This window comes from Terrapene carolina, unplaced genomic scaffold (assembly GCF_002925995.2).
Source record: "Terrapene carolina triunguis isolate 2854851 unplaced genomic scaffold, T_m_triunguis-2.0 Scaffold193, whole genome shotgun sequence".
Lineage (NCBI taxonomy): Eukaryota > Metazoa > Chordata > Testudines > Emydidae > Terrapene > Terrapene triunguis.
In genome coordinates, this window is record NW_020664544.1 from 3953540 (window position 1) to 3972954 (window position 19415).

General features: G+C 39.6%; 1 protein-coding gene across 1 annotated transcript in view; it reads left to right on the forward strand.

The window, feature by feature from the left end:
* The first annotated feature begins 5960 nt into the window (after positions 1-5960).
* Positions 5961-19415, forward strand: part of FBXO47 (F-box protein 47) — a 14512-nt gene continuing 1057 nt past the window's right edge. Inside the window, exons 1-9 of the mRNA XM_026654875.1 lie at positions 5961-6156; positions 6627-6797; positions 9718-9794; positions 10880-10957; positions 12843-12951; positions 14078-14254; positions 15640-15786; positions 17695-17837; positions 18569-18728. Of these exons, the coding sequence (XP_026510660.1) occupies positions 5976-6156; positions 6627-6797; positions 9718-9794; positions 10880-10957; positions 12843-12951; positions 14078-14254; positions 15640-15786; positions 17695-17837; positions 18569-18728 (1243 nt within the window). The 5' untranslated portion in view covers positions 5961-5975. The remainder of the gene's footprint in view (positions 6157-6626; positions 6798-9717; positions 9795-10879; positions 10958-12842; positions 12952-14077; positions 14255-15639; positions 15787-17694; positions 17838-18568; positions 18729-19415) is intronic.

A 19415-nucleotide genomic window follows, 5' to 3' on the forward strand; every position in this document is an offset into this window, starting at 1 on the left:
AAAGAACATTGTTTTTAAGGTTCATTTTCTCAATGATCTTGACCTAATTACCACTCATATTAAGAGTGGCCACTTGTCCTGTTTTTCTGGGACTGTTCAGTGTTACGTATCAACAGTGTGATTTTTTTTACAGTGTAAGGACTGTGTGGCAACTTATTACTTCTCATGGTGGCACAACTTCCATTGGAAATATTCCGGGTTGGTGTTGTGCAATGCCTTTGGTGAACAAGACCACAACGTTGCTTCAGTACACAGATTTTGTGTTGTGGCACGGTGACTTTGTGTCATGACATCTTTGCATCACAATATTGTCCGTGGATCGCAGCACAATTAATTTGTGTTGCGACTTCATGAACTTGTATCACAACATTGTGCCTTGACATCATGGTGCAAGAATTTTGCACAACGACAGTGTGACCTTATCTCACAGACCGTTATGTTATGTCACTACAGACTGACTTTGCATGGTGTAGCGTTCTTCTCTAACAGAGCAAAAACTTTGCCATAGTACATAATGGCCTAGAGTCGTAGGGCAATAACTTTGTACAACAATACTGATGCTGTGATGTGATAACCCTGCATTCATTAAAAGGTGATGGTGTGCCTCTGACCTGGGGATATTTTGCGGACAGGGTGACCTTGCATCTATGACGCACTGATAGTTTATGGTGTCCTGGTGACCTAGTGCTTGCAAGATGATGATGCCCTGTGGTACCACGGCAACTCTGCAACCATAATATGGTGCTACCCCGTGGTGCCCTGGTGAATGTGTGCCTGTGACACGGTGAGAACCACAGGTATGGCACGGTGGTGCCACAGCAAACTCTCTCATGTGACACAGTGATATCTTGTGTTGCCGTGAAAGCCACGCAGATATAACATGGTACTCCCCTGTGGTGCCACAGCAACCCCACACCCGTGACACAGTGCTGTCTTTTGGTGCCCATGGCAACCGGGTGTCCTTAAGATGCTGCTGCCTTGTGGTGCCATGGTGAGCTCGCGCCCTTGACACGGTGACACCCTTTGCTGCCATGGCCACCGTGCACCTGTCACATGGAGCTGCCTTAGGGTGCCATGGCGACTGGGGCGCCAGCTCAGGATAAAGCTGAGTAGACGTGTGTGTGGTAACCAATATGGCAGAAGCTTAGTCAAGCTGAGACGGGGGGTCACCACAGGCATGAGGGGCTCCCAGCCTCCCCCTCCTGCTGGGGTCACTGCCCCTCCCTCAGCGAGCGGTTCTATCTGAAAGGGAAGAGGGAGGGGACAGAGGGAGCCTACCCCCTCATTAATTATTCATAAGAGGGGCAGGGATTCCACAGTAAATAACCAGGGAGGGCGGTGGTTCTGGGTTAGAGCTCGAATTGAAGGGCGGGGGAGGGATTGTTAATTATTCATAAAGGGGGCGTGCCCGAGCTGGCGGGAGCTGCCTGTCTCGAGCCTGTAGCCTCCCCTCGCCCTCCTCCTTTCGCTTAGGGCTGAAGGGCAAAAAAAAAAAAAAAAAAAAGGCGGGAAACCTGAGGCGATTTAAAAACACTAATAAAGCAGCTGAAAAACCATTTAAGTAATTACCACTGGAATAAAATGTTCGATTTCTGTGGTAATTTCCTGCCTCCAAAAGTCTACATTTGCTACTTTTCCGCCCCTCCCTCCCCATTTCCATGAATTAATTCACTTATCAAATTATCTTATCAATTGTTGCTGGAATGAAAATATTTTTTATTTCTGTCGTAATTCTATGTAGTTCTATTCTGCACCTCCACCCCTGTATAAACACACAGTTCTTTTCCCCCGAGGAAAACTATTAAAGCCTTCCCCTCAAAGCAAATGTGGTAAATTTTAAAAAAAATCCCACATACAATATATACTCTTTCATGAAGTTTGAGAAATTTCAGCTAATTCAATGCAATTTCTTTTTTGTTTAGGCAAAGTCGGTGCCCTTATAAATCCAGACAGCAGAGTCTGAGCTCACCCATCTCACCCCACCCTCAGAGGAATTTCCCTAGGGGTGAAACAGGGTTTAGATCTGGTCTGTATCAACTGGATATATGTTTATTTGGAGGTATCACACTTTAAAAAAATCTATTATCATTGATGTGTGGCAGGTTTTGGAGCGGGAGTGCACAGAATGGGGGTCAAAATGTGACCCATAGGGTCATATCATCCGGCCCAAGGGTTAATTACAGCCCACGGTGTTTATTAAGTGAGGCCCAAGGTACAAATGTGGCCCAAGAGGTTCTGAAGTGCAGCCCAATGGTCACACCAGCCAACGGAGTCATGAAATGCAGACCAAGGGCTTGTGGTGACCCACAATGCAGCCAAAAGGCCAAACATGACCCATGGTTTCACACAGTGCTGCCGAAGGGGCAAACATAACTTGTGTGATAACAAGCAGATGTTAGCATCCCTTCCCTGGGATTGCAGCATGGATCAAAGCACAGACACTTTGGGGTGAAGTCAAAAAAGCAATGCCTTCTAGCAGGAAGACACAAATAAGAGCTAATGTTAGGATTATCACGGGCATTTATTTTTTAATCTGTAATGTTATGTATGTTTGTTAATTTAGATGGCTTTGGGACTGATTCTCATTTATACTAAGGCCTTTTTACACCACTCTAACAGTGAGAAGCATCCTTAAAGTGGGAACAAATCATACTGCATTTCATCCACTTTAAGGCACTGCCAATCTGGTGTGAATGAGAATCAGGTCCTTTTAATGGCAAATTAGGTGCAGCCCATGGATGGCTGGCATGCTGCCACTTCAGTCCTCTGTGTCACAAAGTTTGATCACCCCTGCGTCAGAAGCTCTCATGTTTTTAAGTGTGTGTGAAGGGAACTGGAGAGAGAATTCCTATTTATGTTCTTGGTGATTCATTTATTTATTTGTGAAATGCCTAGGGAGGAAAAAAGACAAAACCCTGAAGCTGCTGTTTGAGGTAAATAGCTGTTGGTATTATATACTTAGCAAAATGATAATGCAAACCCCAGAAAAATTTAAATGATTAGGAAAAAGATGTATTCATTGGATGAAAATATATGGACTGTTTATAAACAGAAAAGAGTATAGAAGGAACGTTGACTGTTGATGGCTTCTGTCTGCCCTATAAATAAATAATTATATACAGAATAAATAAAAGAAAATCACTGTTATTAATTATTATAATTAATTTGATTTTATATGCTTAACATTTACATTTCCCTCTTCCAGTCTTGATTAGCAGTTCTCCAGACAGGAGGGATCCACACAGAGGTTGTTGAGGGCTGCACAAAATTGCTAAGTGAAATCAGTCTTGTCATGTTTTCGCTGATCTCCCTGAGAAATGGCTCTAAAATGTGGCCCATAACGTAAAACTTCTGTCACATGCTCAGTTTTTCTTTAAATTGCCCGGACTCTGCTCCCAATGAAAATAAGGGAGTTTTACCATTGACTTTAATGGGAGCAGTGTTCAGTGCTTTTGAAAATCCCACTCATCGTGGTTAAGTGGCTGCTTCTGCACATAATATTTCTGCAGGCTCTGGATGAGATTTTCAAAAGCACATACCGTGTTTCCCCGAAAGTAAGACATCCCCCGAAAATAAGACCTACTTCCAGTTTTGCCTCTCGCTGTAATATAAGGCATCCCCCGAAAATAAGACCTCCCCTATAATAAGGCCACCCCGGAATATAAGGCCCCGAAGCTCCAGGAAAAATAAGACCTCCCCTGAAAATAAGACCTAGCGCATCTTTGGGAGCAAAAATTAATATAAGACACTGTCTTATTTTCGGGGAAACAGGGTAGTAGTGCTCTAAACGCCTATTGACTTCAGAGAAGCAGAGTTAGACCAGCACTGACTGCTTTCAAACAAATAAACAAAAAACACCCTCAGATTGTAACTCTATTTCTAACGTACGAATCAGCAAAATGTATTGGACTTAGCCAGCCTTGAAAGAGTTTTAGTGGTGAAGAGAGTTATATTTTTCTTTTACTAAAACAGGCCTTTAACTGCCTTTATGTACAGAGTAAGACTTTTTATTGCCCCACACCTGCAGTTGTCTGTAAAAAAACTCTCACTGACTTTAAATGTGGATTTCTATGCTTTTCAAAGGTGCTGTTACATACATCTATGATGTTACTTAAATGAATATTTTTGTTGTTTTTACAAGTATCAAATTCATTTGCTCTCCCTGGTTGCTTAAGTAGTCTAAAATTGAATAAAACGCTGTAATTTTAAAAGTCATTAAATTTGCTCACAAGCCATGTGAAAAGTTAAGCTATGGATTTTTTCAGCTAGCATGAATTATCTCATAACTAATTTAAAGATGCCTGTTATAAAGTGTAATTCCCTTTCATGAACAACTGAAAAATGAATTGAAACATTGTCCTGGGCACAGAGGAGAAAATACTATTCATTCAAACATGTTTGTAATGCTTTAATTAAATGGTCCATAATTTTTTGAGTTCATTCAATATACAGTTCTTGCATTGGGATTGTGATAATTCACTATGTTATGTAAAATGGTTCAGTGAATATGTGTTAGAGAAATGTGCCTTGTTTGCTTGATGTTTTCAAATTGTTCTTTGCTTAAGTAAATGTAACCTGTCGACTGACTAAGGTGCATCAGTACATTTTCAACCCTTCAAACAATGAGCATAATTGAGAGGAGAAAGGAGTCCACTTGTGGTGTTACCACTGTTGCTAACACTTACAATTTTATTCCAAGTCTTGCAACATTTGGTGATTGTCTGAAAGCCCCAGTTGCTGGAATCAAGAGATTGCATGAGAATCTTAGCTTTAATTTTAAAAAAGAAGTTATTAGCCCTCATGGTTACAGAGAAAAGCTTGAAAATATTAAGTGTGTCCCCCTTAAAGGCTCAGAAACCAGAAGGCAAATATAAGAACACAATGTTTTTTGTTTTTTTAAAATATTCTCATAATTTTACAGACAATCTTATGTGTTATGGGGGGCTTGTCTCATGATTTCTGTAAATCTTGAGGATGGTAATACTGTGCTACATTACAATATTTGCACATTCTGTGCTGTGATATTTGTCATTATCAGGAATTAAGCTATACCTCAGTTTAAATACTGCAGGGAAAGTGATATCTTGATGCCTACTTACATTCATAGAATATCAGGGTTGGAAGGGACCTTAGGAGGTCATCTCTGGTCCAACCCCCTGCTCAAAGCAGGACCAATCCCCAGACAGATTTTTATCCTAGTTCCCTAAATGGCCCCCTCAAGGATTGAATTTACAACGCTGGTTTTAGCAGGCTAATGCGCAAACCACTGAGCTATCCCTCCCCCCAATACCAAATCTTAATTTTTATTGTCGTGTACAAGAATACATACAAGTAGAGTGCCTCAGACAGACAAGAGACATACAAATCCTTTGAATGGCCTCCTTAATTTTTAATGTTCTGTTACATGGTTAAAGTAACATGGAAGGGTAAAGTACTAGAAGGATATTGACTTATTTATAATAGCTCCTTAATATATTTTGTGGCATTTCATATACTTCCTACACTTTTATTTTTTCTCTTAATTATCTTTCAAACCTCCTGAGGCCCTCCCTGTCCCAATACTGGTCACTGCTATCGCCACCCCCCTCTCCACTTATAACTTCTAATCGGGATACTTTCTTCCCCCAGACACTGAATTACAAAGCAAAAATAATTTCCCATACACACACACAACACGTATACATTCTCTCTTTTTGTGCTATATGGGGGAAAAAAGAGTGGTTTTACTGATTATACTGGAAAGAAAGGAAATATAGAACAGGAAACTATAAATATGGATTTTGGAGTGTATTGATGTAATTTTGTTACATTTAAAGTAAAACTGTACCTTCCTACCCATGCAGTAAAACTTTCATATTCCATTACCATATCACTCAATCACTTATTTCATTTTATCTCCCTCATGGGTTTAATTTCCTTCCCTATATGCCTTCTGTTTTTTCTCTGCAGGAAAAATTTATGGGACTAGTAGAAGGATGACATCCACTATAAGTACCAGCTTCACCTTGATTCCCAACCAGAAATACAGGCGCAGTAGCCGTCGCTCCAAACCATTCTGCAACACTGTGGACACAGATTCCGAGTCACTGTCAACGCTCGGGAATTTCAAAGCACTGCCATTAGAGATCTTTCAGATGGTCTTGAAATATCTCTCAGGTGAGGAACTGAGAGAAATTATGTTACTGCCCATAAATGAAAACGATCACATGCAAAAATCCCATTTAGTAAAAACGCCAAGTTTGAGGCCTATGGGCCTTGCTCAATAATGGTTCACCTTACTACAAATTGAAGGGATTTTCATTAGGTTTGTTCATACTCAGCTTGGGTTCCTGAAGAGCCTCATCACACACACACCAAGAAAAAAAAAAAAGAATGAGAGTACTCAGGGAGCTCTTTGAAGTTCTTCTGCCCACCGTATATAAAGATGACAATTTAACGGATATATGCAAAATCCTGAATGACCATAATTTGTTGGCAAAGGAATTTACAGTAATGACATTGTCTCTTACTTCTTTCTGAAGTCTCTTGGCCTGCTTGTACTGAGATGTATAGTAAAGTTCTTGACTACTGAGCAGTTGTGTTTTTGCAATAAAGGTTTACAGGTATACTGGGTTTTGCTTTTTCAGTGAAGGATATCAGCATGCTAAGCATGGTGTCGAAAGCCGTCAGCAACCGCCTTATTAATTACATCTCAACCTCATCAGGAAACAGAAGGCTTTTACTGCAAGATTTTCATAACCTTGAGATATCTGGCAAGAGAGAAGGATCCTGTGTATTAGAACACTACAGATCTCTAGGTGACCTTTATAATAAGAATGGTAACAATTAGGAGAGAACTAAAATCAATTAAAGAGCTTCTACTGTGATATTTAGTGATTGATAGCAGATTAAAATGGTGAAAATGTTTTCTGAAGTGTATAGGTGTTTGTGACCCTCATTGAGGCTGAAATTCATCCTTGTGCGAAGGACCAGCAACAAGGCGCATACCTACTTAAGTCTCAATTAAACTTTATGCATTGCGTGTATTTCATCATGAAATAATTCTTTCAACATCTCTTAATATACTTTTAATCAGCAATAATAATAATACATACATTATATAAGTATAGACAAAAATAGCATATCTTTTGCTTCTTCCTTATTTAATTTTTAAAGAATATAAAAGGGCAAGTGAAATATAAAAGGGCAAGGTGAGTGGATCTCTCATGAGAATGAGAATGAAATAGAAAGTATTTCACCTCTATATCAATGCTCAAATCCCACCTAGTTCTGGAGTGATCAAGAATCATTACCATCAAAGGCCTGACAGTCTATGTGAAGTGAATTGGCAATCTCATTCCAGTTCCTAGATCGGAAGTAAACTTGTCACAAAAAGCACCATGACAACTGCCACTGATTAACATTCTCCTTGGCAGCCTTATATCAGAGCTCAAAGACTGAAGTGGGCCTGATGAGTAAACTTTCCTCTCACCCTTAGGTCAGGGTGGAGATACAATGTGAGAATCGTGCTGTTGCTGCCCAGGCTGTACTCTTAGTTTCACCCGCGCAACTATATCCTGGCACAGCAAAAAATAAATATAGGTCAAAATAATGTGACCAGTGAGTAGCACTGCATATTTTCATATAAAAAAATCATTATTTTCTTTTTAACTTTTGCACTAAATTACTACTGAATCTTGGCAGCCAAATTCCCCTTAATCTTCCTCGCCTTCAATCAAAAGCAATGCAGTCTTTCTTCTCTTATGCCACTTGGACTGTATCATTTCTCTCCCTCCCCCCATTCATTGTAATCCTTTCTCTAAAAGAGAAACAAATGAAATTGCAATTTGAACAATATTGATATAAGCCTCCTTAACTGATAAGGTCTCATAATTAAATTGATCCTGACAGTAAAACAAAATTATGTCAAGGTTATATTCAGGAGCTAACTTTAAATTAAGAGATTCCCAAATTAAAGGAATAATGTCAAAGTTAATTAGGCCAAACATGAGTTCCCTTCAAATTTACATGGATTGTTTACAATATCTTACTGATAACTTCAGTGTTTATTTGTTTTAGTTTTAAAATGAAATCTGATTAACTAAATATTATGCCAAAAAATAAAGTCAGCACTGTTTTGTACATTGTAATAACAAACTTTGTATTAGAAAAGACAACTGTTATTTAACTACCGCTGTATGAACTCATCATTATAATAAGCATAGTCATTTAAACATGACATACCTAGATATTTGCACTGATTTTCATATTTTATCATCTACTAAATGTAAGGGCCCAATCCTGCTCCCATTAAAGTCAATGCCAAAATTCACTTCAATAGGAGCAAGACGGCTCTAAGGATAAAATTCACTTCTGTGTAGAGAGCCAGCACAAGGCTTATACACTGCATTAATCTCACTTAAACCCACAGAGTGAAATCCTGGCTACGTTAAAGTCAATGGCAAAAATTGCCATGGGCTTCAATGGGACCAGGATTTTTCACCCTCCAGGCTTAAATTGGACTTGAGTAACACATAATTTTTGTGCTGCCCCTCTGCACAGGCGCAAATTTCACCATATGAAAGCAGGCCCAAACCTTTGCACTGGTAATAAAAAAGTTATCCCCAGGTTGACGACTGTACTCATGTTTGCAGATATATTGTGAAAGACATTCATCTACTCTTTAGGGGTCTGATTACAAACCTATTGAAGTCAATGGAAAGTTGATTCTTTGGGATTTTGGATCAGATACCAGACTGATAAAGAAAATTATGTCTGCCATTTAAGAATGTTAACAACATACTTCCAGATTGGGAAAAAAGAGTCCATTCAAAATCACAGGAAGTGTATAATACACTTTTTGACATCACAGAAATAACATGTTAACCCAGGAGATGAGCAACTTAGAAAACATTTGAGTACTCTTCTGTAGATTTCTTGCATTATTAACAAACAAGATATATGTGGTGTTCTACCAGATGTTTTTGAGGGGAAAGATTTTTAACCCATTTGCTTTCCATTGGCTTAGAAAAATTGTTGCTTAACAAACAGCTGTTCTGCACTATAATGTATTCAAGCCCTTTGTATCCTAAGTTCTTCTAGCTTTGAATCTCATGTAGAAGAAAAAAAAAATTCTACTGCCTATGTTTTATATTAACACAGTTCAGAATAACTTTTCTGTTTGACAATGTGGTTGGCTTAAAAGATTTTTGGAAGCTCAGCTTTCGATGGTGTAAATAGAAAACTAGTGCATCTTCAAATGTTACTTATTGTGCCTCTCTTAACGGAAATATTTTTAACAGCTGTAATTCAAAAACCAAAATAATAATTTTTCAGGGCTGTGACTCACATGGAGTTTAAAACAACGTAGTAAACAAATTATGTCATGAGAGCCTTGCACACTCCCTATCAGGCTTTCTGACATAAAAGGCATCTCTATTACAGAGGCTAGCATACCCTTTTACAATGCACAGTTCACCATAGGTGCTGGAACTAAGGGTGCAGGGGGTGCTGCAGCACCCCCTGGCTTGAAGTAGTTTCTATTATATACAGGGCTTATAGTTTGGCTCCCTTCTCCCCACTCTAAAAATTGTTCCAGCACCCCTGCAGCAAATTGTAATGTACCACTTTCTTTTCTTGCAGAAATAGTATGGTACTGTATTGCTTGTGCAGTGTATTCTTCAACTAGTCCAATTATTTTCATCATTTGAACGATTATGTATGTGTTTCTATTCACAGGTTTGTTGCTTAAAAGATGTACACTACTGCTGCCCACAAAAGACAGGCTAAAGTACATACACAAGATACTCTCAGAAGTAAGCTCACACTCATTGCTCTGTACTGAAGACTTCTAGAATCTTGTTTTGAACTATCACTTGCACCTATATTAATGTTTCAATTTAAAAAATGCTGTTAATGTAATGATTTAAATTAATTCATTTATTTATTGACCTATCTGTAATGCTCATCAGTGTAATATCATGAATTTACTAACTTGGAATCAGTCTCTTGTTGGTTAAAAATCTTCCTTGGATATTTCAAATCTTTGGTACCTGAAATTAGGTCCCTAAATCCATATTTAGGCATTTAAATAAGTGATCTGATTTTTCAGAGATGCTGATCCCCTAAAGCTTTAGACTGAAGTCAGTGTGAGCTGTGGGTGTTCAGAACTATGTCTAACTTTAGGCACCCACTGTTTGAAAAATATGGCCTAGGTGTAGGATTTTCAAAAATATCTAAAGGAGTTAGTTGCCCAACTCCTAGTGAAAGTCAGTGAGTTAGGTGCCTAATTCCTTCACATGTTTTTAAAACCCCACTCTTAGTGAGTATAATCTTCTATATAACTATGATTTTTATGTTTAATTTTTAAAACAGATCACCCAGTGCAAATAATATTTGCCACTTTGTAACAGAATGAGCATAGGTTGAAATTCAGCCCCGTGAAGAGATCCTACAGAAGGTCTATATTCCACTTAAATTCTGCTTAGAGGGCAAAGTGGTGCATAATGCCTTGGGCAGGCTCTCTGCACATGGTAAATTTTAACCATAATTAATTCAAAACATTATGTTACCAAACTGTATTAGTTTCTCGAGGGGGAAATGATTATACATAGCAACAGACATTATTAATAAAATATCACATCTGTCTGAAGATTCTAAGGTGGTCTGTGTGAAAGTTCCCAGAGGACCAATGGCCACATCATAAAAAACATCCCTAATTGGCAACCTTGTTGGGTGTCTCAGCAGAGATGCAAGGGTTGAGTGAATGTAGTGTAGAGAAAGCCCCTTGGGTCAGTGTTGTGGTAGATTAACTGTGTGGGAAAGCTTCAAGCGCAGAAGTGAGTTTATTGCCAATTAAGCTACATTGATGAAATGAGGCAACAATGTTTTGTCTTTGCAGGTTTCCTGTTTTAAACTCAGTGGTTGCCCAAGCCCGTTGCATTGCTTGGGATTACAATGCTATGGAGTGTTTTTACAGGTATAGTGTATTTTTCAGAGAAGAAGAAGGCAGGTATCATTAATATAAAAGAAACCAAAGTTTGCCTTTTTAAAAATCTATCAATGCTGAAATACTCAGTCTTTTTAAAAGAGTGCAAATAAACATCATCATCATCCAACTTAGTTATACTTTGAGAAGCAGTGGGCTGAAACTGCTTTGCAAGACATTTCAAAGTTTAACATGGCTTTCAGGTCCCAAACAATGCATTTATTCAGTACCACAGTTCTTTCTGGCTCTTAAAATAGTTAACGCTAAAAAATGTATCAGTCTGGATCTTATTATTAGTCAGTCTGGATTTTAATTTTAATTAGCAGTTTATTACCAAAGAAGAATACATAGGGGGCCATTTCACTACATTACTTCAAACATCAAATTCACAACACCCTAAACAGGGATTCTCTGATTTAAAGGCAACTGGCCCAAGGTCTGTAATTAAATGGAGGAATTGTGCTAGCTATTTGGGATGCAAAGAAAGCAATGACAAATCTGTTAGTTCAGCAATCAACACTGTATTTACTATAATGACTACCAAGATTGCAAACATGCTGTAAGGGACTGAGGATAGGACTTCTTTAACACTAATTGGGGAAGGTATTTCATTGTCAGATGGATAGGATCACCATTATGGGTTGCTTTAGTTGAGAGCTGCTTTGTCTAATCACCTGAAAAAAGCTTGTAATCTTTGTTGAAGCACAAGCATTTTCTGAACATTTTAAATGAAGCTAAATTGTGTTTTAGAAGAACTTACGTGTTCAGACACTTCTGGAAATATATCATATTAAAGTAGCTTATTAATAACAAAGATACTGTTCAGAAATGTGTCGTTGTCTGTTTTATTCCCTGCCATGGCTAACTATTATAGATAATTATTTGCACCAGGATATTTATGCTCTTAGCAACTGTTTTCCTGCTTATTCACATCCAAGGTTCACAAATTATCTCTTTGGCCAGAAGGTGCAGCCCCAAATACAGTTCAGAATTGTGAGCTACACAAGGACCCAGAAACCCCTTTGGTATAAGTTAGAGCAGCCTGCAGGGCAGTTGAAGCTGATGGTGGCTTTCCCACAGCCCCAAAGGCCTGCTATGAAAGCTTGCACTCTAGGCACCACCCTTTCTGCTCATTTTCTGACACCATTGGGGACAGGGGCTCTATGGGTTTGTGTGTGGTGTGTAGGGCTGCTTATGTCAGACTTATGGTGACCCTGCAATGAGGGAATTCCTCAGGGGCCATTTCACCTTCTTTATGTCACTGGAGTTCCATGAAGGGGCAGCAGCAAGGGCAGAACCTTCCTCCTCCTATTTTTGGTGGAATTGTCATGATTTGCTGCTGTGAGAATGTCTATGATATAATGGCTACTGATATCAGCTACATCTGTAGATATCTAGAGAAATTCCATTGATCTGTGAGATTAGTGTCTAGCCCAGTGTTTCTAAACTACTGTCATCTGTTTATTTTTGTTTTGTTTTTTTGAACCACTGTATTACTGCCCGGAGTGTCATAAAGCCGTGTCTGAGGGCCTTACAAAACAAAGGCGCTCCTATGTACATCTTTGATTTTCCTTTTAGATTTAGCAAATTCCTGTTACACAAACTTTTTGCTTACACGATTATTTTCTGATTTCAGTGTTGTATAGATAGGGCCCTAGGTTTTTTTTTTTTAATAATATTTTTCACTTTGCAAGAAGTCCATTTTGAAAGACAAGGATGAAGATGAAAATAATACACAGTAGTTCAGATGCACCAGTCTCCACTATGTAAATGTGTCCTCTCCATAAATACAGAAAAATTGATCATACATATATGACTATAATAACAAGCATTGTGATTTAATTCTATTTATCTGTCCTTCATTTGGTGTCGTCAGACCCTGACTGCAGGCTGGGATGAGCTAGAATGCCATCGTGTTTTTAACTTCCTCTGTGAGCTGAGCAATCTACCCCGCAAAGTACAGACAGTTGTCAGCAGCAAACCAGGTGAATACCTGAAACAAAAATGTCCTGGAAAATACAAATGATGATAATAAGAGTCTGTCATGGCAGCTATATCATCCTTTTGCTGTGAGTTCCGGAAATGGATTCAGATTATTACAGAGGAGATGCACCCCAGACTCAAGGATGGTTTGTGCCACATGATCCCTGCAGTACCTGATCCTTTCTTGATCCATATTTATGATGCTTTAGTTGCAGAAATGACAGAAAATGAATGCTCTGATGCTGGTAACATGCTTGCATATAGCTGAAGGAAATCAGCACTATTAACTGAATTTAGTTGTTTTCTGATGAAAACAAGCAATTGACTTTTATCTTTGGCATGTTCTGTGTGGTGAAGTTTATCTCTTTGAGACGCAATTGATTTTGTTGGATCTTATCATTTCCATATGAAATGTATGTAAAATTTACATGCAGTGAACCTAATTCTCCACTGCATTACACCAACACCAGTGCAATCAATGGAGTTACACCAGCTTAAAACTGAAGTGGTGCAGTAGAAAATCAGGACCAATATTTTAAGCATATCCTGAAGCATCGCTCTAAAACCAAATTCTCCAGAAATTCTCCGGCACAGTACTCCATATATCACTGGAAATGTTCACATGAGGCCTCCTGCATAAGCGGTTGTAGAAGGCAAGCATGCAATCAACTGCTTCTATTTACTCCTTTTGGCACCATATAATAGACTCACAGGCAGAAAGAAGCACAGCAAAAGTAAAAAATAACGGCGTGCCCCTGAAACAGAGCATGAGATGTGGCAGAGAAAACATTGTGCAGGCAGGTAGAATTAGTGGTTTGAAGCAGTGCAGTGTGTCTGTTAGACTAAAGCAGTCATGAGATAGTTACAGTTCAGAATTTCAGGACCTTGTGATCTCAGTTACTACAATTTGACACTAACTCAATGGGAGTTATGCATCTAGAATCTTAAAAATCCCACTAGGCACCTACCTACATCTGTAGGAGCCTAAATACCTTTAAAAATCTAGCCCTATGTGCCCGTATAGCCTAAAAACCTTTCTCCCTCTCACTCCCCATATTTATAAACCTGTTGAAATCACCAAAGTGTAATGCCTGATGGATTTATAATGTACAAATTCTCTTGTCCTAGGAAGTGCCCGAAAGCTGGAATTACGGATAAGGTTATTCTGTCGCAGTGTCCTGCTAAATCACTGGATTCATCGAAGTGATTCTGCATTTTGGCTGACTCGTATCTTAAAACCGTGGCCAATGGTTAATCAAGCCCGGCTGTTGTACATCATTTTTGGGCCAGTCTCCTCTCTAAATGGTGAGTAAATTTAACATGATAGACCAGAATTTCTCCCTTAGAAAACAGGCTGTCTCACAGCCTGTGTAAATAAATGGGCTTTCAGGGGACCAATGTAAGGGTTGTATGGAATGGATTCCCCCTCAGTCAAGAGGTAGGGCTGTATATCCTGGAATGGCTGTGTGGACACTACTATAGACCATAAGTTGTAGTAGAAGCAACAAACTCTTTACTCATCATTGTGAGCTTTTGGGCCAAAGCATACACACAAGTTGTGAACCCATTATTCCCTCTTCTGGTACTCCCCTGCACACCTCACAACAGCTCTTCCGGATTCCTATGGAGAGAGTTGCCATGGATCTTTTCAGCAGTATGCAGAGAACTGTGGGGTGCTGTGTAGTTTCTCTGCTTTCTAGCTCCATGTATGGCAGAAACGCAATGGTACACTTTGTTATGGGCCTTCCCATAGGCCAGGAAGATTTCACACCCGGAGGAAAAGCACTTGTGTTTATTGCATTTCACTTTAGAAGGGAACATTTACCTCTATGCAGATTTATTCCTAATAAAATTACTCTTTTTCAAAGATTTGACACACTCAGTTCATATTAATTTTGGCAGCACTTAAGCTTCCAGGTAATTGCTTGGACACACTACTGAGAATGCTTAACAATGGAGCTGATTACTCCTGATTTATACCAGTGTGAGAGGGGAATCAAGCCAATTAACCTCAGTGATGTCACACAGAACATTTTAGCCATTTCCCAATACTTTTTTGTTTTGCTCCAGCTGTAGCTACATTACTGTAAACTCTTGAAGACAGAAACTCTGACTTTACTTACCAGTGTATGGCCATGCACTCCTATGATGTTACCTACAGGTCTGATTTTTCACAAGTTCTGAGCACACACAAATTCTACTGAAATCAAAGAGAGCAGCACCACCTCTGAAAACCAGGCCCTTTATAAATAATGAAGTATAACTTTAGAACAATTGACCCCTTACCTGTTTAACATGGAGCTTTTTAAAATGGTTTATATTACAGTTCAAGTGAAGAAACAAACTGTGTTTTCCCTCTCTATTTGCCTATACTTGTGATGTGAAGGTAGCTTTAGCACTGAACCACAAGCATGTGTATCACGCTCTGAAATCAATTCTCTTTTTCTCACTTAAATATTAATTCTGTGTTTCCTTAAAGCATCCAGTGATTCTGATTCATGTTACAATCTACACTGTCCCTTCTGCCACAAGTGAGATGAAATAAAAAGCACTTGTACAAATAGGGATTTATGCTTTTGCCTGAATCACCTTTTCTTTTTCCAAGCCAGGCTTTGAGGTCCCAGTATAGGTCTTCTTCGTTTAGCAAACTACATTGTCACTTAGTAGTGATTGTGATTAATGTTACCTAGGACATGTGGTTTGGCAGAAAATGATAGAAGGACCAACAGATGAGACCAGTTTAAAGGGTCTAGCTGATGCTATTAAACTACTGTATGACACAGAAGCTAAAGAGTGGACAGCAGATGATGTTATCAGTCTTGTGGATGAATTGTCAGGTATATTTTTGCCTTTATCATAGACTCATAGGATTATATAATCATGTCCTCTCAGACTAAAGAGATATGTGTCAGATAGTAAAAAACTGAAGCACATTGGGAATCTGAGTACCCCCTAATCCCTTGCAGTAGCTGTACTATACTGGAAGGTCAATAAAACTGGAGGTTATGCAGTAGTCAGAGATGGAAGAGACCAATTCTGCTTATAAACCAAAGCCTTTTTTCCCAAAAGTGAAACATTTTAAGTAATAACATATGAAAAACTTCAAAAATAAGTGTTCTATCATCATGTTCAAGGGACACTGTCACACAGTTCAGGTCCAAAATTTAGGTTTTGTTCAAAACAAAGTTTTACTAAACTTTATATTAGTAGCAAAGAGTCCTGTGGCACCTTATAGACTAACAGACGTACAGGAGCATGAGCATGTCATGCATCCGAAGAAGTAGGTATTCACCCACGAAAGCTCATGCTCCTATATGTCTGTTAGTCTATAAGGTGCCACAGGACTCTTTGCTGCTTTTACAGATCCAGACTAACACGGGTGCCCCTTTGATACTTTATATTAATAGATATGTTTTCATGATTTTTTTTGTTAAATGTCAAGAAAAATCCATTTTTGTTTGACTTGAACCATTTTTCCTATAGCATTTGTACCCTGGGCATTCTTATTCTTGGGGTTGAGAACCAAAAAGTGACAGTAATTAGAAATGAGGGAAACTGTCTAATGTATTTCCATTATCCAAGCTGTCAAATACAAAAATAAACAAAAAAGATAAATAGGAAAAAGTACACTAGATTTTTTTTCAAATCTAATGCATGGTGGTTATTAATAATCCTAATAAAGACAACTTTGGTTATCCCCAGAACTGATCCCATCCCATTGACTTTAATGTTAATGGTATTTGGATATTAACTGCTTGGTGTGCCATTTATTGGCAACCTTTTGGAAGAGAGGTTCCACTTGTAATGAATTTGCTGGCTCGGAGTCCGCAGCCTGGAGAGCTCAGGGAGAGGTACCATGCAGTCCCATGGGTCCCCAGTGCTCCCTGTGGAAAGCCCCAGCTGCAGGCAGGCTTGCAGGGCTGTAGCCAGGGAAGGAAAGCACTGGGATGTGCTGAGCCTGGGCCACCAGTGCCAGGTCAGGACACAACCTGGAAGGTGCAGAGAGAGGTTCTGTGCAGCCCCATAGACCCCGAGTGCCCTCTCTCTTGGCTGCAGGGACTCTAATTGGGGCTTCCCATTGGGCAAGGATGCTGGCACCACAGCCCATTACCTCCTGTGTGGGCAGCAGGTTCTCGGTCACGGGGCTGCCCCTGCTATTGTCTCAGGCAAGGGCCATCTGCTTATTATTGGGAACTTTTGGATAATGGAAGCTTTATGCTGGGAACCAATAAGTTGCTAATAACTGGTATCCACTGTAGTTTCGTTTTTAATACAGGTGAGGACAAATTTGTTTTTTTTAATATGGTTTTTTTTTTAAACCTCTTTAAATACAAAGTATGGTGGCCTTTACTGGGAAAGACGCTGGTCTCTGGAAAGGAATCCATTCCAAGGAATCCATGATTTCATAATTTGGTGGTTTTATTTTAAGTTTGGTTTGAGTTTGGAGAGATTGTATTATACATTTTATTATCATCAGCCTTAATACAAACAATCCCTATTGGCACCATAGTAACTCCATAGCTCCCAACTGTGCTGCAGGTGTGGTTGAATAGGCTTTCTTCTCAAACATGTTGGATGGCTGTCAAATGCAGTGATTCATAAATTCAAATACTTCCAGAATTTTGTTCAGATAATTTTCTTTTAGTTTAATTGTAACCTACATTTTAAAACTTTATATTTAACTAAATTATATTCAGTCTGTTGAATCATAGGTAATGAAAATCCTTTGTGTTTTATTATAAAAGTGGTTCCCCGGGAGTGGCTCATGGAGAATAATGCTCGCCTCCTCATCCTGAGTGGGAACAACATCTGCTTCACCTTCATGGCTAGTAAAGCTGTGAATGGGCGGGCTGTTGAGCTGGCCAGGCTAGTGGTCTTTCTGGCTTTGGTGAGTAGCACCGAATAGAATGTTTCCTGGCATTTTGCCACTAAATCTGCAACTCTGCTTTCCCAGGTCTGGGGCCGGAGTCTCCTTCCACTTACACTAGTGCAGCGGTTCTCAAACTGTGGATCGGGACCCTCTTTTAATGGGATCGCCAGGGCTGGCTTAGATTTGCTGGGGTCAAAGCCCAAGTCCGAAGACTTCAGCCCTGGGTGGCAGGGCTCAGATTACAGGTCCCCCTGCCTGGGGCTGAAGCCCTTGAGCTTTGGCTTTGCCCCCACCCACCCGGGGTAGTGGGGCTTGGGCGGGCTCAGGCTTTGGTTCCCCGTCCTGTCATAATTTTTGCTGTCAGAAGGGGGTCATTGTGCAATGAAGTTTGAGAACCCCTGCACTAGTGTAAAGCGAGAGTAACTACATTGAAATCAATGGGCCTGGTTCTCTTTTTCCCTAAGGGCCCCTGTACACTGCTTGAAGGTAGCAGCTCTGTCCCTAGGGAAAAATTCTTCCAGCATAAGGTGGGAATGGAGTTCTCCCACCTTCATAGTACTGATAGAACAGCTCTGCAACAGCACCCTCTTCCCTAGGCCCTGGAATAGATTCCAGAGTAGGACTGAAGTTGACTGTATTATGGGATAGTGTCTTAATTGTCTACTATGAATTTTAATACTTCAACTTGTTTTGTTTTTTACCTCACCACCATCCTGGGCACGTCTTATAATATTTCTTGTATGTTCTAGGTCTGTGAGAAGGACTTGTACTGCATGGATTGGGCAGTAAAAATGATGCAGAAAGTCTGCAAGGTTTTCAGCACTCCAGGCGAAAGGAATAACTTCCTGCAGAGTGTGGAGAATGCATTTGCTCACATGATCATGGACATGCTACAGTCAGTAATGTCTGGTGAGTATCTATGCCTGTCTGCAACAGGTGAGCCCTTTCAATGGGACATGCTCACTAGCCAAGACTCCACCAGCGAAGGGGATGGGAGCTCCTGTATCATCACAACTTCAGCCAGGCCCCCTTCTTAGCCAGCCAGAGCTACCCTGGAATGGGATTCATCGGAAAAGATGGGCTAGTCTTTTTATAATTCTAATGCCCTGTTGGCTGATTGTTTTGTCATGTGGATTGGGTTATTTTCAGCTGATTTTGTAAAGTGTGTGTGTGTGTGTGTGTGTGTGTGTGTGTGTGTGTGTGTGTGTATAGATTATGCTAGAGTGCTTAGTGGTACAGCATTAGGAGAGAGACTTTTTGTAGGAAGAAATAAATATGCAAGTGTTGTTCAGTGATAATATATTCAACCATAGGTACTCAAAATATGTAACTACATCCAGAGGGTGGGAGTGAAATCTGTATACTTACACTAAGAGACTCCTAGTGGTTTAGATGATGAAACTGATTTCTTTTTTTTTTTTAAACACATGACAAAAGTTTTATATCACTTATTTGACCCATTTAAATCAGAGGTGCCCAAACTTTGCCCAAAGGATGGACACACTTTTATCTTGTCAGATGATAAGAAGCACCTAATTTGCATAAATTCTGACTAATTGCAGATACCCTTTCCTTCTGCAAGATACAGGTTTGAAG